Source organism: Pyxicephalus adspersus, chromosome 12 (assembly GCF_032062135.1).
Source record: "Pyxicephalus adspersus chromosome 12, UCB_Pads_2.0, whole genome shotgun sequence".
NCBI lineage: Eukaryota > Metazoa > Chordata > Amphibia > Anura > Pyxicephalidae > Pyxicephalus > Pyxicephalus adspersus.
This window is the reverse complement of record NC_092869.1, coordinates 22,803,053-22,826,038: the sequence shown is the minus strand read 5'-3', so window position 1 is coordinate 22,826,038 and position 22,986 is coordinate 22,803,053. Positions and strand designations below refer to the sequence as shown.

The window sequence follows — 22,986 nt, the reverse complement described above, 5'->3', positions numbered from 1 at the left end:
TGGCCTTCAAAAAAAATAAGACAGTGTCTTATCATCGGGGAAACAGGGTATGAAAAAGGAAAATTCTACAGTGAGAAGCAGTCCTCCAGGTGAAAATGTGGTGTTAATGCCAGAGGTTAGAATAAAATGGTCAGAACACTTTGAGTTGTTGGATAGGCAACAGTAACCCAAATAACCATGTTACAACTATAGTATGCAGAAGAGCATCTCAATTCTGAATTCACAACATGTCACACCTTAAAGCAGGTGAGCTACAGCAGCAGAAGACCACACCGGGTGCCATTTCTATCATCTAGGAATAAGCACCTGAGGTTCGGGGGGCCTCTCCTCCTGTATCACTGTCTGTAATAGTCCGTGATTTGCAACCCCTATTTATGTACAGCGCTGTGTAATATGTTGGCGCTATATAAATCCTGTTTATTATTAACAATAATAATATTAATAATAATAGACATGTTGTGAAGAGGTTACAGTTTGCCAAAGAACACATTGACTGGCCTATGGAGAAATGGCACAACATTTTGTGTTTATGATAAAAGCAAGATTGTTATATTTGGTTCTAGGGGCCGCAGACAGTTTGTCAGATGACCCCTAGACACTGAATTCAAGCCACAGTACACTGTGAAGACAGTGAAGCATGGTGACACAATCATCATGATATGGGGATGTTTCTTTATTGGGTTTTGGGCCTATTCATCCCATACCATGGATCATGGATCAGTTTAAATACATCAATATACTTGAAGAGGTCATGTTGCCTTATGCTGAAGAGGAAATGCCCTTGAAATTGGTGTCCAATAGATTATGGGGTGACATTAAACATGCTGTTTCTGTCAAAACCGAGAAATGCAGAATGCAAAAATTATGGTTTACAAAGGTACAATTATTACAACTTACAGTATACCTGAACTAAAAGTTGAAGATTTGCTATGTTATAGGAATGTAATAGTATTGTACCTAGGCAATACCCAGAAAAATGTTCCTTTTGTTCCAAAGTCCTTCTAAAAAAAAGCAGCTCACTTCCTGGTATGTGCGTGTTACTAGATACTTAGAAGTAAGATTTGGTGGGGTGCTGCTGTTCCCTTTGCTGGGGGATCGGACATGAACAGGCATACTAAGTGAGTAATAGGATAAAATTGGTTGCAAGGAGACCAAATGCATTACTAATGAGTAGTATTTTGCCCTCTGACTTTTTTGTACACAGCTTTGAGAGTTTGGTTTCTTTCTAGTTCAGTATTGTTTCAAAAGAAAGCAACTTCTAAAACTTAAAGCTACCAAAAATTATTCAAGCACAAAAGTTACCTTCTCCAATGTCCACAGAAATGTTCCCCTCACCATGGATTTGTGGAAACATCCAAAGCTCGGGGGTGGTGAACAGCTTTGCCTGCCATACATCTGGCACTTCAACAGCGACAGCAGCTCCTATCTACTACTGGTCATTCACAGATTACATTGCCTTCTGTGATTGGTCAAGGAGAGGAGGTTTACTGAATGAGAGCTATCGCTTTCACTGTTGGAGCACCAAGCACAAGTACAGCGGAGCTGTTTGCTTCATTAGCGCTTCCTTGAAGATTCTTCTACTATTACACAGCAGCAGAGACATTGCTCGGGGTATTGGAGGAGGTGCCCATTTATTCCAAAAGTTTTTTTTTAGCTCTGGCTGAAATTATTAAGCCAAAATTTGCCACTTTTCTGTTTGTTTGCTCTTCCTCTGGTTATTTAGCGTTGAACTTTATGGACATGGGGCTTTTTTAAAAAACATAGTTTTCTATGTAATTTTAGGTATTACATACCTTAGTAAGGCTCTGAATCAGTGTTTTCAGCCAGGGTTCTAGTTGCTAGGTGTTCCTTGAACAATTAACAATTTTTTTCAACTCAGCTCAGTTTGAGTAACCCCAATGATTCATCCATGAATTTATCTGTATGGGTGACATTCTTCCCTCTGACCAGTAATGCCAGTTCCCTTGATAAATTCCTCACGTCTCAATCTGCAACATAATATTTTTTCTAAAAAAGTTTCACATTTTATCAATAATAAACAGCTAGTCAGGTGACTCTGCTTAGGCTGAAATGATGTCATTAATCTGCTGCGGGCAGGGGGAAGATTTACCCATGTTTCTTTCCCCCAGTGTTCAAACACTAACTTTGTAGAAAGTCACGCAGCAAGCAGCAGCAGAGTCAGACATTTTTAAATACAACAAAGAGCAGCACAGACACCAAGATTTACATGATTGTGTGTGAGCATCTCAGTCCAGAAAGTTCATCCTGACCATGGATGATTTCTGCACATAGATGCCTCTATTGTTGTAAAGAAATAATCAGATGGAGGCAATGTTAGGGGAAGCCTTGTAGTCTATGAGAGGTAATAATTACCTGTAAGTGTTACATCATATATTACTTTGCATGCATTTAATATGAAATATATATCAGTTGTTAGGTTCATTTTAATAATAAGAGGAAGCGATCTTTTGCATTTTAGTGTGTAGAAGAAAAATTCCATTATCTAGATGTGGAATCAGTTTGCTAATGCATAAAAGGCAAGTAATAGACACACTGGAAAAGTTATTCTTTTGGAAAATTGGTCTTTAGAGTTATTTAATCTCACACTGTTTTAATGTCAGCTTGTGAATTTTTGTTCCAACAATTACGAGGTACAGTCACGAATGAAAAGAATGTAGTACATTAACTATAATAGATTTCTTTGTCATAACGTATACTTCGTGTTTTGTTTTAGGAGGAACTGCCGCAGGAGCTTCCTCAGATGACACTGAAGAGTGGTTCAACCATGACGCAAGCCGGCATTGTACAGAAAAGTTCTCCAGCTACAGTGGCAGTAACTCAAGATGCAGATCCCCTAACAAAACCCAATGTTACCCAGAATCCTGCTCTGCCGGGCCTAGATGATGATCTGGACTTCCTGCTTAGCCTGGAGGCACCTGTCAGAGAAAACATGACAGAATCTCCTGTTCAGGTCCAAGAGCAGGACCAGCCACTGAGGCTTGAAGAACCTGGTAAGCAATATTGGTTTATTGGGTGTTCATTCTCTGATTGGTTGCTTGTTGGGTGTCACAGGACCTGCAAAGCAACACAGAGATAATTTTATTGGTGCTTTTGTGCCCAAATTAAATATGCCAAATCATTCCATTGATCTCTACCTAGTGCTGTATTAGACATACATGACTGTGACCATATAATTTATTTACATCTAAAAAGTTTGTTGTGTTTCTGCTCCTGTAATGAACCTTAAAAGCAATATTTGCTTGTATTTTTCCTGTCAGCTTTGTGACCAGTCAGAATGTATACATTGCTTTGTACTGAAGGAAGCAATTGCTGTCGGACAGTCCTCTGCTTGCTCCTCTTCCCATTAAACAAGACTGGATCTTAACAGCTGCCAGATCCTCTCCTGTTATATAGAATTCTCACACTGCATCCTCACATGCATGATTGATGAGCCTCTTTCAGTGTGCATTATTCAGAGAGCAGTTGATTGCCACATTAACCCCCTAAAGTAGTGCCAGGACAAAGCAATGCCAGTCTGTCATAATGTGCAGGAAGACTGTCAGTCTGGAAGAGGATTGCATTGGACTTTAGGCAGGGAAATTACAGACTGTAAATGTGCTACATTTAATGGACTTTTTGTACGTTTGGTTCACACATGTACTATATTGTGTTGTAGGTTTTTTTTTGCCATATAGACAGATAGTTAAGTAGCAAAACCCAACATGTTAAACTTGATCTTTTACAGATCAGATTCAAATGTTATAAAACAAGCAAAACATGACTGTATTGTTCTGCCCAAGCTTGTACCATGTCATCCTAATTGGGGGAAGGAGAGGGGTGCTGCCAACCAGTTTTTGTATAAAACTACAGAATTCATTTTTTGAGGTAGAAAAAGACACCAACAGAGAATGTCAGTGCACACACTAAACACAGGCATGTGTTCTTTTCTACACTGTGTTTCAGCAACCGCAGCCTTGACAGATGATGTCTGCTTAGCTGTCGAGGAGAAGCCCAAAGCTGTAACTCCTGAGGATCTGGAAGACTGGCTGGACAGTATGATTGCCTGATGATATGAAGCCACCGTAAGCCGGCGGCATCTGGGAATTAGGACTATCCATCCACCAAAAAGATGTTTGTTTTTGCTTTGCATTTATGAATTGTTTTGGCTTGATATATCATTCAATGTTTTAGGTTGAAGCAACTGATTATTCTCAGTGTTGTTACTGCATATTTGTTTTTTGCCAAAATAGTGGCAGTGCAAAAAAAATAAACAAAAAAAAAAGAAACCTTTCAAATTGCATTTTGTGCATATATAAACCGTTAGAAGTACAGAACTATTGAACAGTGGAAGCAAACTCCTACAGTGAAAAGAAAAAAATGGAAGGCTGTCCTAGACCTTTGAAAATGCTGTTTGGCCATCTCGGTGACATCGGGATTCCAAATCTCCGTAGGTACCAAAGCCAATGGATCAGCGTGACAGCCATGCAACAGCATTTTCTGAAGACACAGGAGCCCTTAGCATTGCCTCAATTCAGGTTTCTTCTAATGGGTATTTCAGGTTCATATGAAGAATGTGTTGTGTCATCCTGTGTCTGGCGTGTGCAAAGGAAGACAAACAGCTCGGCTGGTTCATAATTTATTTATTGCGATGGGCACTTTATTGTATTTGAAGAAAAATGCATAAAGTTAGCAGCTTCACTACAGCACTTACCAATGACCAGAAAGCAGTGCTCGGATTTGGCATAATATTTCCATTTAAGAGAATATAATTTAAGATACATTCCAGTTTCTTTAAATAACAGCAAACTGTCATTGAAAGAAAAACTAAAAAGCAACTGAATGCAGTTTCTCATTTCATACAGTAAGACAAAGAACAGCACAACATTTGTGTATTTCATTAATCTAATATACTAACATGAAAGAAAAAAAAGTCTTGCATAGCTACGTCTACAGACGGTTAAGGCACTTAATCGATTAAGTTCACGGTCGAAAAAGTGTTAAGAACTAACTTTTCCTATCTTATCATTTCTTTCAACTGCCTGAAGCTGCTTCTCAATCTATTCAGCTAAATGCTACCATGGTGTCAGACTGGACCATACCACATAGGTGAACTTGTGTAGGTCAGAGCCACAGAGATATGCAGCATCTTACCAATAATACCAAAGGCCGTGACCATTTCTTCAGCCTATGTACATTCAACTGAATTCATTCTGGCTTCACAGCATAAACACCTTTACAAACAGTTGCAGCAAACTTCGATTAACTTGGCGTCTGTGACTAGCATCTGACAATTATTATTTTCTTTAAATGACATCTTTAAAAGCCTCACTGGCAAAGTAAAAAGAAAAAAGAAAACTGCATGCTTCTCCAGACAAAGAATAATTTCTAATTGCTGGGTGAGTCTGCAACAATTGTGGTTTTATAATTTTACATTAAACCTGCACTTCAGCTGCTGCGATGGGAGAAAATGTCATAGCAGCTGATGTGATGGGAGATGTGTGCACTAAGTGTATGTGTGAGTCAATTAGCCCTTTTAAGTCCTTGGGCAGCCAAATAAATGGCATTTTTCTAATGAGATGTCTGCCCGTGGTTTTATCACTGCCAAAACCAAGATTTGCTGGGAAGCAGATGCAGTCAGGCTGAATATCACTGGATTTGTAAACTTTCCTCATTAGTCCTCCCTGGTTTAATTCAGATTCTAGTGACTTTGCTTGTATGTTTGAGGTGGCTTGAACAATGCACTATAGCTAAACGGGCATGGTGTAGCACTGGTTAATTGATGTACTGTAGTGATATTCTTTGTCAATCTCATATTTCATTGCACATTTGTCTATAGACCTGTATATAAAATACACGGCCACAAGCAGCTTGTAGCACTGTTGGAAACGTGTGGCCTATGAGGAAATGTGTCCATTTGGGTCTTTGTTCCAGATGCAGCCTCCTCCCCATGAATCTTGTTCTCAGTGAAATGCGTATTCATTATCCAAGTTGGTCTTCATACTGCTTGCGGAAACAGTCACCTGCTGGGAAGAAGTCCCAACATCTCTCCTGATACATTTTCCAGACATAGGATTCCTGACGGAGACATGAAATGAGAGATTTGTAAATGTATGAAAAGAAGATAATTTCATGTAATTTTTGGTTTATTTACTGTTTGGTAACAATGAATTGAAAGCCCCGCTGCTAAAACACAGCTTGTTAGAAGATGTAAAATAGCAGGTGATTGTAAGTGACAGTTTGGTTTTCATACAAGGAATTGATAAATTGAAATAATGGATATAAAAATGTTAGGCTGCATTTGTACATTGAAGGAGGCGGGCTGTTTATTTAACCTCCATATTACTACATGTACTGAGCACACCTAAATGTTTACAGTCTGTTGGGTCGATTTCATGAACTTCACTAAATACTCCACTGCTAGCCACTCATGTGACTTTTATTGTTTTGATGGATTTCACAGGGTAACTCTTGGTTTGTTGCTGTGTATATTATCAAAAACCTGTAAATTCATATTAGTGTTTTGTCTTCCAGCAATTCAGTGGCTTCACTATTATTGACCTATTATGAAAGGCCATGAGTGTAACTGGGTTAGTATTGTAGCAGTAGGTGGTCTGCTTTTTTTTCCCTGTGAATTTCTCAAGTTGACTTCCCTAGGGTCTGGTTTGCCATCTACAAATGTGAGCCAGAATGTCAGCTTATGAATCATTTATTTCATTTTGTTGAAGCTAAACCATTAAAAAGAACTATTTCACTTATATGCTCAAAGATACACCCACTCAGCTAGCTGAAGATAAAGTATTCAGACGTTTTCATCATTTAAAAGGGAATTGTGGTCAAATAATTATTTTTTAGAAATTGGTCTGTTTTTATGAACACCAGGGAAGGACTACACTGGCCCATGCTAAACCACTAACACACACAGGGGCAGGGGACAAGCAAAGAGGTCACTAGACATGAATTGAACAGATGTGTATGTTGGGTGAACTAGATATGAATAATAAGAACGTTAACAACTGTATCTTCTTGTGCATTGCTAGACTGGGATAAGTCAACCATGTGAAAGGAAAGAAAATATTTCCTAGATAGGTGTTTCTTTGCTATGGGTTGCAACCCAAGTTGGTTGGTGGCTATGGTAGGGACAGTTGGCATGCCATGTCAGGGTGACATTGTGCCAGTGGTTGGGGATTAGTGGCGCTAGCACTAGGTATGATTGACAGCTCAGACAAATATTGTGAATAAGAGATACTGACTTTAGTTCCTAAACATGATACGTGCTGTCGGTATTACACATATACATGTGCATCATATTCCAGGTAATTAGCAACAGAAGGTATGATTGCCAACCATGGCTTTACTTGCCAACTAGTAAAAAAATAAAATCCATGAAACAGTATGGTTTTAGTAGAGCCTAAAGGATAAAGAAGATGCAAGAAAGAAGGTGGAACCATCATCAAGATGATCTAGATGGCCATATAGGTTAGTGGGGTTTAAATATTTTAGCAGATTTTATTGTGTTGCTTATAAATGGTATTCTTAAGAATGGTAAACGGTTTGGCATCTTGGTGGGTGCAGAACTCTATACCTAGAATAGAGCTATTATCCTGATTGCTCTAATAAATAAGGCAAGTTAATTCTGCTGGGTTAGAGGGTGATAAGGCATTCGGTAGCTCCTGACACACGGGGTGAGCAAGTCACGATTCTTTACCCTTTTCAGGTCGGGGGCCAATATAATAGCTTAATAGAACACGGACAGTCAGAATAATTAATAAGTGTGGATTCTAGGGATAGAATGGTTTCCCTTTCTTATTTGGGTGAGGTGCACCGGAGTCTACACATAAGTCATTTTATTTCCTTCTGTAAACTCACACACTATCCATGAGGAGGATCTACTCTGTTCCGGCCTCTCCCCTTATTCCCCACTTGACAGCCCTTTTACCCTTTTATCTCAGGCCCTAGTTTGGGTAAGGGCGGAAGTGACGTGATTTTAGTCATCGCTGTCACTCCTGCGAGATTTCTGAATTAATTTGCATGCGTTAATTAGTTTCCATGCGTTAAGTAATTTGCTCTTACTCTTGCATTATTACCTCTTCTCAAAATAATGACCTTACTTTCTGATATCATCACCTTTAATGTAAGCTCATTCAAACTTATTTTTATTCGGTATCACCTCTACACATTGAGTTTACCTTGCATCATTTCTCTTATCTTAACTTGCATACTAGATAATTTACCCTTACCCAGTGGTCAATCCACCAAGTCTATTCCACCATCATTGTTTTTAACGGGATTACCTTCATGGAAAATCAAGCTTGAACAGTAAGTGTCCCTTTGATATATACTATAGTGATTATGTTTTTGAAACCATATTCCAAGTTTTTAATATGACAATTTACCTTCTGTTAATGTTATCACGATAATCTTTGTGAACATAGTTATTTATTGCCTACTTACCATATTCAATTATAGCAACTATTTATATTTTCATAGCTGCCATCCTACCCTCCATATCCCCTGAGGAAGCCCTAAAAAGGGTGAAACGCGTCGGGAGGAGATATACTATATGTAATTTCACACTTATTAATTATACTGACTATCAGTCTTCCATTAAGCTTGATTCATTGTATGATGATACTTGTGAACTATACATTTTTTGTATTGTGTTTATTTGTACTCCAAGGTAAACACTGTATAGGTTTCCAATAAAGTACAGCTTTATCAGCTAATATTACATGCCCTTCAAAAAGCCTTCTTTGCTTCTCCTCTCTCTTCCATGCTTGTGGGGTTGTTTCAAAAATCCTCCACCTGTCTGGATTTACTAAAATAAGACTTTACAATCTGACAACAGCTATTTTGACTGTTAAAACATAAAAGCAATGAACATCTGCAATACTTTGATCAATGAAGAAGCACAGCAGGAAATTATTGGGATTGAGTTTCCACGTTTATATGGAAATTACCTTTATCCCTGATGTTGGGGTACAAAGACCACATGGGAATCATTGGGCTCAATTTACAAACAATGCATTTTTTCTGTACTGCAGGAGTTTTACCAACAGCCAAAATAAAGCATATTTTATGTTAGTTTAGAAAGCATTTACATCATACTGCATTTTAAAGACTCGTTTGTTAACTTTATTGGTATTTAAGGAATGAGCAGTATTATGAGCTTTATGAGGTATTTGAATCATTATCGCAGTGCAAAGAAAATGGAAGCCAGCTGAGATAACATAGCTGAGATATCATTAGTATTGGTTAATATACTGACATGTGAAGTGCTTTGTTTTTAATTTTGCAAAAAAAAAAAATGTCTATAAAAATGAATATAGACTTGTTTTTCTTAAAAGCCAACATGTAAAATTCTTTGTTGGTTACTATCAACCCTTCCCAATGGAAATCTAGATCAATTTATACTCCTATGGATTTGTATCATACAACAAAATTCATTTTAATGGACATTCTTTTCCTCCCTCTTGTTCTCTCTCCTTCTCTATAACCTCACATACGGCTGTTTGTTATGTTATTGACAGCTCCAGGCTGCAGTAAAATACAGAAGGTACCAAAGCCATGCCTTTATGCTCTGTAAAATAACATTTATGAGATATTTAACTCATTATTTTCATTTACTCATTCATCAACAGCTTTTGTGAATTGACATTTCAATGAATATTTAATACAAGCTGTTGGTTGACATTCTTTGCTTTATCTATGTGGCAAAGCTTTGTGAATGGTACCCATTGTTGTTATTTGATGGAGGTGGTGGAAGGTTGGATTCCTGAGCTCAGCACTTTGCTGTATGAACCGTATCTGCTTCTACCCTTAGTACTTATATACAGAGGGATCAGTACAGGAGTGCAGATCGGTATATTTCAGATGATAATATTATATAGTATTTCATAAAGTATAAAGTATTTCACATTAAATTGAACAATTTAAAAACAATCTGATCATGTTTGGTTAGCTAAAAAAGTAATAATAAAAATCTAAAATCGACCCTCATCTTTATACAAGTTAATTGTGGTAGTTATCAAAAACACTGGCATGTCATTTGTATGGGAGGGAGAAGATGCTGAGACCTGAAAATGCTGTAGTGAAAATACAAAGATTTATACAATGCATTATATACAATAAACACAGTGTTTTAATTTAGGTTTATTTATTCTGAAATGCTGCCATGGCATAGAAAAGTATTATAAATGTCTGTAAGCACTGTGAGACTTAATAATTACAAACCACTCTTAGAAGAGTGACAGAAGACCTACCTGGCCGGTGTGTTCCGTTTCGTCTTTATTAATTATATACATGAGGAAGAACCTGAAAGAAGCAGAAAGATATTCATGTGAATCAGGAAGATAAGGCCTGTGGATTTCGGAGCACTGCTACTGGTTACTCTTAATGAGTTCTGAACAAGGCTGGTTGATGTGTGAGCATTTCTGGCAGATAAGCTTTGCAAAACAGAAGAACAGCATTCCAATTTTATTCTTATCAAATGGGACCTAAAATGTTGCAAGCTGCAGCTTCCCTCACTGCAACTATTATTATATTTACATACAGAACTGTAAAATTAGAACCAGTAAATTGGCTGCAAGACTGGGGTTAGTAAGGTCAACATAAGGGGGTAGGTTATGGTTAGTTTATGGTCAGAGTAAAAGGTTAGGGCAGTGTCTCCTACAGCTGATGTTTATGAAGTTGCTCTGATAGGCTTCCCTTCATAACAGTCACATATAATGCAGAGCCTCCGTGTTTGAAGGAAATTAATTCCAGTAAATTAAAATGGTGACGCTGAGGTTGGGAGGGAAATTATTAGATATCCTCCAGCCATTATTTAAGGTGAAAAACATGAAGTATGATCTAACTTGCTGCAGCTTCCAATGTAAGAAGTAAGCTATATACATTTGAAAGTTGTGCATTTTATTTACCTTTTTTATGGGTTATTCTTGCTGTCCTTCTTGCTCTATTGGGCTCTTTTTTTTATAACTGTTTGTGGCTTACTCAATGCATTGGATAAATATTTTATATCTAAGAGAAGATTGTTGTAACGTCACACCCATAGTTTATTAATTTATGAATATGACGCAAGCCTCGATTCCCCAGAACAGCGTTTTTAAACCAGGATTTCTTCAGGGGTTGCTACAGGTTCCATGAGTAGTTTGTGCCTCTCAGGTCAGTTTAAGTGATACCAATGATCTTTTTAGCTATCTGACGTTCTTCCCACTGACCAGCAATGTAGGAGACATTCTTCGCACTGAGCACCAAGCTAATGTACTGTGAGCTGTGGATGTAATAATTATAGCAGGGGTTCTCAAGACTTATTTGTTATTTTAAGAATTCCTTTGCTCGGATGCTACAGATGGAAAGATTATTTTGCTGTATTGAAACACTGCTTTTTACACAAAGTTAAATGGTTGTTTTTATGGATTTTATAGGCACATGGTGTAATATAGGTGAGTTTTTGCCTAAAGAATATTTATCAGATAATTATCCTAATAGTGTTTTATTACTGAACAGCAGTAAGTAGCTCTTCCCCAATTTACTGAAAAATATGGAGCCAGTTTTGTTGTAGCCGGTGCCTTTACCAAGGAAACTTTCCATCACTTCCTGTCCTGACAGAAAATTAGGGGGAATCTTTCCACAGGGGGTCTAACGCTACCCAAAGTTTAGGCCTTTTTCTTAGGTAGAAATAGGTTAAAGAGTGAGTTTATGTGTTAGTTTTCAGGTAATGTTAACAGGTAAATGTTCTGTGCTCCCCATCCCTTCCTGCTCTTCTCATCTCATCTCATCAGACATTGCTGCCACAAAGGAGATGAGATGTTCAGGAGGGGCATGAAGAGATTTGGTCATTGTTTACCTAAAAAAAAAAAAAGAGATGTAAAATAGGAAGTGTAAAAACATTGTACCAATCACAAGGAAATAAAGAGAACTGATGGCTTTTCACATGCAATGAGTGCAAATTGGTGTCACTTGCTGAAAAATACTGTACACATCATTGATTCATTGATCCTATTGGCTGTATATTAAGAGCTGTGATGATTTTTAGAAATTTCTTCTCCAGCTCCAAGAGATAAACATTCACAAGAAACAGAGGGAGCTCACTTTGTAAGGCCTAATCTGTCGGGTGACACACACATTTGATTGAATTGACATTGACAGCTCGTGCACGGGCACTCTCACTTCACAGCACTATCTAGCAGCGGTAAAGTTAGAAAATCATCAAGATATGAGCTGACTCCAAGAGACATTTGTAGATATCCTGTAGGAATTAACATCTGACACCTGTGGCTATACAGCGTCTGTTTGAAAAGGTCAGCGTGGAACAATTCCTCCAGCTATGTCCTGGATTGCACATGAAATGTTTGAAGGAATATTTAAATGATTTTCTTCAGTTCTTCTTACCCGTCTTTTTTAGCCCCCTATTTCCTTCCATTTACCTCTTTCCCCCTTCACACACACAGACAAATACAGATCCACATTGGGGTAAATTTCAGTGTTTGCTGCTTCAGATGTGAAAAAATCTGCAGCAGAGTCTCACATAATTCCCTCATTGTGAACATTCTACTTCTTTGCTTTGCATATTTTTTACAGAATACATTTAATAGAGAGGATCCGCCATTCACACTGCTGAGCAGAAGAACGAATTTCTACTTACAGATAGTTGGCCAAATTGTGCTCTTGTAAGGTGTGCGTTTCAAAGCCATGCGGTGTCGTGTCAAAGTAATCATTTCCAATTCCACAAATGAAACATTTTGTCTGAATAGGAGGAAAGAGAGGTTTTAATTCTATGTATTATGGATGGTAGAGTGCCATTTAATTATGTGCCTAGTGATTAAAAGGTCAAAAAAGTGGGTCTGGTATATCTGAACACGGCACAGGTATAATGTGTGAGAACACAAGAAGGTCATAAGATGGTAAAGCCTTTCACAATATTATGTTAGGTAGCAGAAGGCGTCACCTGTAACATTGTAACTCCATATGTATGAATATTTCTTCTGTCATTATATGTCCATGTGGATCACTGGAAGGGTGTCTCTCATGCTCAGCAAGTCCCAAAAAGGTGATAGGGTAACAATACTTTAAAATATCAGAAAATCCCACATAATTACATAATGTTGCACAAACTTCATTGATGACTCAAAGCAAAGCCCCCACCTTTTCCCTTAAGGTGTCGTCATATGCCTTGCATTAAAGGGGAAAACTAAGGTCTGCACATGTGGGATCAGCGTCCTGGAAATATCAACAGTTTGAGGTAATGTATCAAAAATCTTATTTTTACATATGTAAACTGTATAGTTTTCTGTGTATAAAGGGGAAGCCTAGCCTGCTCATTACTTTATTGCATGCTTCTTCTTCTTTAGTAGTGCTTCACGTGGGGCACCTTGCTGCTTCTCCATTTACCTGCAGTATTTAGTATTCTGAAATACGGTAAATACTCTGTATAAGCAATCAGTGCTTAGGCTTTTTTTAACTCATCAAATATTGGTATATTTTCTTGTTACTCAAAATAACCTACGAAGTGTGGAGAGGTCCAACTCAAATGCACAGAAGGGTCCCTTTTTATTTGCCATGTTTCTAGGTATATGCGGGTATTTTGGCAGAGATTTGCATACCTCCATGTCTTCTCTCACTTGTTCTTGTTGGTCTCTCAGTTCTCCAAAAGCATCAATGATCAAACCTATTGCAGAACAGAACATGTTATCCGAATAGGATGAAACTGGTAAAATGAATGAAGGTGCTGCTGAGTCTTCACAACGGGATTATTTCTGTCTTTAACAAATAGGAAGCCTACTCACTGCCTTGTACACTAATATCTGCAGAATTGCAGCCCAATGCTTTACTGGAAATAGTTCTAGAATTAAGCTACATTAAATAGTGTTTGTAGAATATCTGCCTCTGAATAAAGAAATATTACAATATTGTTTTTTTTTTTTTTTTCAGAAAACCAGATATAAATATGGGGGCTGCTATGGCTGACAAAATAGACCTGACTCTCTGTGACACCAATTCTGTCTGAGATGCTGACCCAAAATAAGTATGCAGATCAGGAAAGACATTACTCCCAATCAACCTGATCGTTCTGGGTCAGTCCAAACCTAATAAAGCTACTGAACCAGAATGGTAGTCATACAACTGGTATTTTCAGATATGGAACACAGAAATGGCATCCTCCATATTTCCTCAAACAGGTTTCCTTTAACTGTTTTCTGACCATCAACGACCAGACCAAGTATAGCAGCTTCAGCATGTTCTATGACTATTTTTCCTAAATATATTTTTACATGGAAATACAAAGCTGTGATCAGTCTGCTGTTCTCTCTGGCTGTCTTAAGGTTAGAATGGTCAGCGTCCATATCTGTGTTACATTTGTGGATTTGGTGTGCCACTTTTAACTATTTTAATTCATGAAATTGTTTTTTTACTGCTTCATCGTAAGCATAGGACCTGTGGCTGAATGGGAAAGTGNNAACACAAATGTATTACATTTGTGGATTTGGTGTGCCACTTTTAACTATTTTAATTCATGAAATTGTTTTTTTACTGCTTCATTGTAAGCATAGGACCTGTGGCTGAATGGGAAAGCAAAGTCTAAAAGTTAGGAGAACAACAGGAGCATGCAACAAGTTCTAACATTGAACAAAGATTAACCTTCTGTCTTGCATGGGGCACTGTGCCTGAAAATATTAATCTACAGATTGGAGTCTTGAAGCAGGTAATAAACTGTCTTTTAACCTGAAATTCTGTAACATGACTATTCAAGATCTGTTGGAGTATTATTGCAATATATTTATAAGAAGTTACAGCTTTTAGAAGATAATATACTGGTGTAATGGTTCATTGTCCACAACTGCAGCTAAATTTAATTTAAAACATTTTCTTCACTACTCAATGCGCCACATCTTCTCCTGGCAATAAATAATAATTAATAAACTTAGTTACCTTGAATAATGGCCAGAAGTATGACAATAACAAAGAAGAAGAAGGTGATGTCAAACACAATACGATACATCTCGTAAGGGTCACCGGCTGGGTCCTCAATCTCATCTCCAATGCCGCCTCCAGCTCTCACCCCCACATACATGTGGAATAGATAACACTGCAAAACAAGAATAAAGCAAATTTGACCTGGTCAGTGACATCAAGCAACATGCTGAGATATATAAGGATGAGAATCATAAAGGCAGGACTGGTTCTCTTTGGAGTGATGGAGGTATAAGCCTCATATAACCAATGAAACTGCTACCACTACATTTTAAGGCAGAAAACCAATTACAAGTTGCAATGCTAATCATTATTTGATTAATAAACGTAATGCAGAACAGATATCTAACAAGTGCTAAAAAAAGTCCAGGAGTATCTCAAAGTATTTTCATCTACATGTAAGGTGAGCTGTCCATCACCCAACTATGTTTAAAGTCTTGTTGTGTGGTCTTGATTAAATATATGCTAAGCCTGCCAAATCATCTGTAACAGCTGGCCATGTCTAATCAATTTACACAGATACTTGAAAATTTGTGATTGGCAAGTTGTGGGATGTTACACCACAGATTTGGATACATGGTTAAAAACTTGAAAGGAATGTATACTTTATACCAGATTTTTCTGCAAATTAGAAAATATTGGAATGTTAACACCCTTCTGGTGGGGGCGTTGTGTTCTTTTTCTCCAGTAGTGACACAAATCAAGGTAAGGTCTACAGTATAACTAGGTGCCACACATTTGTACCAAATACTATGGTGTCTTTGATAAAATTCTGATATTGTGTAACATCTGTGCAATCACATATATCTGTGTCAATTTATTAACTTTGTACTGCACGTACCGTCATCATGTCATCACACTTCATGTCGGGGTCATCTTCATCTTCACTTTTGTTGTAAAATTTCCGGAAGAAGTTGAAGGCCACAACAGTGTAGAGATAAACAACTACAGCCAGAAGACCGACTGTGAGCACCAGCTACATAAAAAATACATGACATTAACCATGAATCAGATCTAATATGGAATACCATATAATAAAACAATGAAATATTTTTACTATTCTAGATAATGGCTGACAGATGGAGTTTGCACATTTGAAGGTAACTAACTTTAGGTCTTTGAAGAGAGAATGGCAGATGAAATGTAATGTTGAATCATTTTGGGTTTTGCCCCTAGGCAATAATAAAAGATCCAGCTTCTATTCAGCTGTGGAAAAGAGTGCTGGAGGATGAGAAAATGACTGAAACTTTGGATACAATTTGAACTATTTAAGAACAGAATAGGAAACCTGATGTTATTATAGTATCATCCCTGTTAAAATCATTATGCAAATCTCATGTGGCCACCACAAAGACATCACATTTTCTACATGTGTGTTTGAGCTGTAGAATATTTTCATTTCCCTAAAACTATGCAGCTTGAACACTCCTCCAGTATCTGTAATATGAGTTTGTAAAGGATTAGAATTGTGGGATGTAGGTAAAAACAGCAGAATATTGGCTGCCGTTTGAGAAGCCACTCCAGTCCTATTTATTTTTTCACATTTTAGTAGGCACAGCAGCTAGGGATCACATCTTAAGCTAATATCTATTAAAGGCTGACTGAATTGTATATTCCCAAGTATATATAGTAACTTGTAGGTAAGGGTTGGCCTTAGATTTCACAAAAACTCCTTTGGGACCCCCTTGTTTGGTAACAATCACCCTGCCACTCACTTCAAAAAAAAGAAAAAAAAACATATTTTGAACATTGTAATGTTTATTAACATCATGGAAAAATTATGTGGCTACTCTGTAGACACCTTAGCAATGAATGCAAGCATTTTGATGTCTCCTGTCAGCTGACTTAAGTGGTGCCCTGTGCAACGTTGCTCAGACTCGGTTTACACAGTGCACTGTCATGCAAAAATGTTATTGGGCACCAAAGGAAGCGATTGTACCTTTTTTGTTTAGAATCTTTGTGCACTGCTGTACTTTGTAACACAGGTCCACCACTAATCCACTTGCAAGGTGTGTTGGGGTGCTATTCTAAATGAATGGCACTGCCCACAACAGCAAGTGTCACAACTATGAATGAATTCATTGTTGAATGGGGCCCAAAGGGCAGTCATACCTGTGGGATGTCCTTATTGCTCAGTTTTGTAAAGTAATAATAATACACTGTATAAAGGATGCAAGGAAATAGTTTTATCTCAAAGTCAGCACCAACTAATGGGAAAATTGTTAAAAACTAACATTTTAGCTCTTTTCTATGCTTTGTTCCACTGCAGTGCAATTTATATACAAAAAATCACCCAGCCAAACTTTGGGGACAAAGACATTTTTATTAAGCAGATAAACCTGATAAAGAATACAACCTCCACAAAACTTGAGGGCAGGGTTCTGCTTTTTTTCAATTCAGCAGATAAAAATTAATAGTGCATGCTGTGAGTGTTTAAAGCAGCTGCTTGCTTTTAATAATTCATGAGAAAGTTACAACAAACATTAGTGACTAGAAACTGACAGAAGCAGGAAAGACAGATGGGGTTTGTGGTGTTCCAGGAAAGAGAAGGACAGGTGAAATTCAGAGATGAAAGCTAAATGTTGTCTGATAAGGTTACAAGCTTGTGGAAGAGATATTACAGGGCCCTTCCCATCTATTGCAGAGGAGCAGTTGGTGTACATTTGTTTCCCTGGTCAATTTTTTCCTACAGAAGTACATGACCCCAAATCCATGTAACTGTACAAGTGGCAATAATAACTATCTAATCTAATGCTATTATCAGACATGCTTTTCAAAAAGCTTACATGTTTTTTATGATTATCCATTTACAAAGGCTTCACGTATTCCAGCTATTCATGAAGGATGGATGGCTAAGTGTTCTGTGCCAGAGTTTGAACTGTGAAATGAGCAGCACTTAATTCAGCTGTCTGCAGCTAGGCAAGACTCTCTCTGGCATAAGTAATGTGAACATATTAGTGAATTCAGTGAGTCATAGACCATGCATGCCACCGCTGGAAACCAGGCCATGCTCTAGAGTGTAAAACCTTCATCTTTTTTTAATCTTGTGCCTGTTTTAGAAACTCTGAAATCAAATGGTAGTCTGTGTCATACAAAAGATTAATTGCCATCACCAGATTTATTAGAAACTTAACATTTGGACAGACTTACTTGTTTTCCATTGTGGGTAACTGAGGAGAGAATGGTTCTCAAGGTCTTAAAGCCCATTGCAATGTCCAGGAGATGAGCGGCAAAGAAGAAGTTGTTGTAATGTCCAAGTATTGACATTGTTGTGTACCAAGCAAGGTACAGGAAGGACTGCAAAAAATATTTAAAGTTTACAACATGACTAACAGCATCTTAAACAACAAAGTGTATTATCTATGTGAAGATGGACACTTACATTGTCGGTGAAGACCACTCCAAGCTTCCAGATATGGTACTTCATGTCAATTGAACTCAGCCTACCAATAAAAATATACAATTACATTTGCTGTCTTTTTCTTAAGTTTTTTTTTATGTATTGAGTTGCCTTTTCTTCTTGATTTTCCTAAATCTTCTGTGTGTATTTTTATTTATTAAAAATAGATTGATTGCACTGTTCTTTACTTTATCATTTATTCATAGTCAGTTGGCATTATTTTTTTTGTTTTGCACAGTACACTAAAATTTGTTAATGAGTTAAAATGTAAGGTTCCTTTTTAAAATTTCAAGCAGGTAATTTATGTTAGAAAAGACTCTGTATTTCTTTTTAGCCATAATTTTTTTTGCCTGCACATATATGTTTCGTGAAGGATAGTTGGAGACTTTACAGAAGGGCTCCCACTGACTTTTGCAACTACAGCCTCTGTTTTTAACATAAAAGACTGTAATTATAAAAAAAGGAAATCAGACATTCCCTTAAACATTCCCTTGTGAGAATCAATTACTACCATTGAAACACATGGACCTGGAAGATTCTAACAGGGGAATGTTTGATTTTCTGTTTTATAAATAGAGACCAAAGAGTTGAATTGGTGTTGTATTGTAGATTGGCAGGCAAGTGCGCTGGAAAATCTTGTATTGCTTCCTAGTTTGTGAAAAATCGTTTCCATGTTCTCCTTACCTTAGGAGCTAGTTATGGATTGATTAGAGTGGCTGCCATTTATGTTTTGCAACACTGAAACTGCACTGCATGAAGATCACACAGGTTCTACTTCTTTTTTTACCAGTGTTTAGGTGTGGTTTTGGAGCAGTGCTTTTTTTGAGATGCCAGAGCACCACAGACAAATAGATTTGTGTGTCAAAGAAAAAAGTGTATTTTAGAGTTTTACACCTTTTTTTTTTCAAAACTTGAACCAAGGCAATAAGGTATTTGAATGTCTCTAAATGAATAAATAATAAGATATTACCAGACCATTTACCAGTTACAGAAATTAGCCCACAGCTCAACTAATATAACAAACAGCCCCTAAAATGAAATATATCATTTGTAAATTGAACCAAAATGATTACTGGAAGCAAAAATGTATATGTAAAAGGAATAACACATACACTGAGGTTGTTGTGATGTTGAAAATCTTGCAACATGGCAAATTTAAGCATAGCAATAAAACACATCATCCTGCATCAGCAAGGTTTCTACCATGCAGAAATTATATAGCAAACATGTTTCCAGATAAATTATATATTTTCACTGCTCGCAGGGAGGTGCAAACTCTCCCAACTATGTGGGACCCAGATGGGATTCCTTTTTTATTGAGACATATATATATTTATATATGTGTATATTGGTATGATGTCCTCAGACATCTATTCACTATAGTAATATTTATAGATGTTCCTATCTTCAAAAAGGGAGCAAAGTCATTACCATGTAACTACAGACCAGTTAGTTTAACGTCCATAGTTGGAAAGGTCCTAGAGAGTTTGATAAAGAGCCACATAGAGGAGTTCCTGCTAGAAAATATTATTATAAGTAATAGTCAGCATGGCTTCAAGAAAGTTGAAGAAGTAAGTAAACAGGTAGACAGTGGAGTAGCAGTTGATATATTGTACTTGGACTTTGCTAAAGCATTTGACACTGTACCCCACGGGCGGTTAATATGCAAGTTAGGGTCAATAGGTTTAGAAAAGTCAATCTGTAAATGGATAGAGAACTGGCTTAACGATCGCATCCAGAGAGTTGTAATTAAGTATTCACACTCTGAATGGTCTAAGGTTATTAGTGGTGTACCCCAGGGTTCAGTGTTGGGACCTTTACTGTTTAACATCTTCATAAATGATATAGAGATTGGGATTAAAAGTACCATTTCTGTGTCTGCAGATGACACCAAACTATGTAATGGAATTAAATCCATACAGGATGTCTATAATCTACAAGCAGACCTAGATGTACTGTTTGATTGAGCGGCCAAGTGGCAAATGACATTTAATATGGATAAATGTAAAATTATGCACTTGGGAGCTAACAACATACTTCATACTGTCTAGGGGGAATACATTTGGAGAGGTCAGAAATGGAAAAAGATCTGGGGGTTCTGGTAGATCATAGACTTACTAACAGCATACAATGCCAAGCTGCAATATCTAAAGCTAGCAAAGTACTTTCTTGAATTAAAAGAGGAATAGACTGCAGAGATGGAGACATAATCCTGCCCCTGTACAAAGCATTGGTCAGACCACATCTGGAAAATGCAGTCCAGTTTTGGGCACCAGTTCACAAAAAAAAACATTGTGGAAATGGAGAGAGTGCAGAGAAGGTCGACTAAATTCATAAAAGGAATGGAGGAGCTCAGCTATGAGGAGAGATTAGATGAACTGAAACTATTCTCCCTTAAGAAGAGATGTTTAGGAGGGGATATGATCACCCTGTATAAATATATATAAATGGTCCATATAGAGAACTCTCCAATTATTCACTTTGAGATCATTACAGATTACAAGAGGGCACTCTCCATCTGGAGGAAAAGAAGTTTAAGCTCTGGATTAGGAAGGGATTCCTTTCTGTAAGGTTTGTGAAGATGTGGAATCGGCTCCCTCAGGAAGTAGTTTCAGCAACTACTATAGATTGCTTTAAGAAAAAGCTGGATGCTTTTCTAGAAGCACAGAATATAACTGGTTATTAAGGCTTTAAAGTAAAAATAACAGTGACTGTTGATCCAGGGAACATCTGATTGCCTCATGGAATCAGGAAGGAATTTTTTTTCCCCTGTTAAAGCAAATTGCACCAGGGTTTTTTTTGCCTTCTTATGGACCAACTATGTCTTACAGGGTTTTATATCTGGGATATGTTTATTTCCCTAGTGGTTGAACTTAATGGACTTATGTCTTTTTTCAACCTAACCTACTATGTAACTATGTTTTTATGATATAGCCAGAATGGCTTTTTATCCAGCTGTCTGATCTTACCTAAGCCTACTTACTTAGGTAACTCTGCGGCTTTTGGGTGGCCACCTCTTCTGACAAATCGTCAGGACAGAAAAACTTACTTTTTATGTGACTTTTGTAAGGGGTTTTAAGGTAACATATTTCCATACATCTGATTTGGAATATTTGTCACTGAATGTATTGCTATTGTATTTCAGGTACGCATGTTCCTCCTTAGACAATATGCTCCTGATGAAGTGGTTATAAATCAAGGAAACGTGTTGAGATTGGAGGTTTAATGAAATAAACCATGCCTAATATACTGTAACATCCTTTCTTTGTCACGTGTGTATAAGAATATTAAAAAGGTTCTAATTTCAACCTAATGGATGGCCCCCCTCAAAACTGAGAAGTAAATGCAGGTTACTTCCTTTCAGGAGGCATGTAGTCAGTCAAAAATTCAGAATGCAGCATGACAGTGATCATAAACACAGTCCAAATTATAAAACACCTTCTGCAACATATGCCCTGAACTCAAAATAATGGATCCAGTCTGAGATTACTTGCAGAGACAGAATTAACTAAGACCTGCAAACAGAACAACACATTGATTCTGGTTTATTTATATTGTTCTATATAGTTTCCTGAATTACCAAAAACTAATAATGGCATCATTCAAATTTAAAGAATTTCCACTTTTAGGCTTGCCAAAGTCTAACGCAAGGTACTTGTACATATTATTTGTTTGTGGAATAAACACATCAAAAGTTGAAGTTAACTAGAAACTGATTCGAAATGTTAGCACTTGGAATACTTTCTTACATCTATTCCCAATTATGCATTACTGTTGGTCTGTATGATCATTCTGATCACTGCAGGGAGACAAAAAATGAAAGACGTTTTAGCAATTGAAAAGTTCACTTATAAATGATATGGAGATTTCTTTCTAAAATGTCACCTCAAGGTCAGCATTATGCAAAGTGTTTAAATGTGCCTGATCCCAAGGCTAATGACTATATGGAAATGAGAAGCACATGTACATAGTAAGTTGCATTGACAGTGACAGGAGCCAATATGTGGGAAGAGCTATGCTGACTTTCTTCACTGCACAGAACAAAAGAGCAATAAAAATTTGTTTGCTGAATTAGGAACATTATTGACACAACATGTTCATATTTATTCAATTAAATAAATAATTTTATACGCACCATGACACAAGTGATCCCTCTTCTATTTTGGTTTTTTCTACAGGGCTGAAATCCAGAGCGTTTTTATCCAGTCCAAGGAGTTCAGCAATTCTGTCTGCTCCATACAAGTCTCCATATTTATTGATGACCTAAACAAAGAAAACAATTTCACATCCAATAGAGTCTAAAGCAAGGGTATATTTTTCTTACAAATTTGCACCTGAGACTGTTTGTTTTCCAGTTTTGTTTAGAATAAGTATAACTAGAAATTACAGACAATTAAGGTATTACTAGAAAATATCATGCTTAATCAAGACTTTGCAAAGCTTTGGATAGCAAATGGTACAATCATTAGTACCGTATTTTCCGGCGTACAAGACGACTTTTTAACCCCGAAAAATCTATGACAAAGTCAGGGGTCGTCTTGTACGCCGGGTACCAGTACTTACCTGCAGCGTCCGGTGTCCCCACGAGTCCCCTCTCTGGTCTGGCAAAAAAATTG

At 37.3% G+C, this 22,986-nt stretch overlaps 2 protein-coding genes across 15 annotated transcripts in view; one reads left to right on the top strand and one right to left on the bottom strand.

The window, feature by feature from the left end:
- Nucleotides 1-4,286, top strand: part of AVEN (apoptosis and caspase activation inhibitor) — a gene marked incomplete in the record, with an annotated part of 262,260 nt that extends 257,974 nt beyond the window's left edge. The window contains 2 exon segments of the mRNA XM_072429058.1: nucleotides 2,735-3,011; nucleotides 3,964-4,286. Coding sequence (XP_072285159.1) covers nucleotides 2,735-3,011; nucleotides 3,964-4,067 — 381 coding nt within the window.
- Nucleotides 4,287-4,625: 339 nt separating this feature from the next.
- Nucleotides 4,626-22,986, bottom strand: part of RYR3 (ryanodine receptor 3) — a 300,041-nt gene continuing 281,680 nt past the window's right edge. For all 14 annotated transcript variants that reach the window (XM_072428468.1, XM_072428475.1, XM_072428469.1 and 11 more), the window contains 9 exons: nucleotides 22,506-22,633; nucleotides 18,353-18,413; nucleotides 18,121-18,267; nucleotides 15,812-15,946; nucleotides 14,929-15,085; nucleotides 13,602-13,666; nucleotides 12,644-12,744; nucleotides 10,260-10,311; nucleotides 4,626-6,075 (listed from right to left, as the gene is read on the bottom strand). In XM_072428468.1, coding sequence (XP_072284569.1) covers nucleotides 5,980-6,075; nucleotides 10,260-10,311; nucleotides 12,644-12,744; nucleotides 13,602-13,666; nucleotides 14,929-15,085; nucleotides 15,812-15,946; nucleotides 18,121-18,267; nucleotides 18,353-18,413; nucleotides 22,506-22,633 — 942 coding nt within the window. In that variant the 3' untranslated portion in view covers nucleotides 4,626-5,979. The remainder of the gene's footprint in view (nucleotides 6,076-10,259; nucleotides 10,312-12,643; nucleotides 12,745-13,601; nucleotides 13,667-14,928; nucleotides 15,086-15,811; nucleotides 15,947-18,120; nucleotides 18,268-18,352; nucleotides 18,414-22,505; nucleotides 22,634-22,986) is intronic.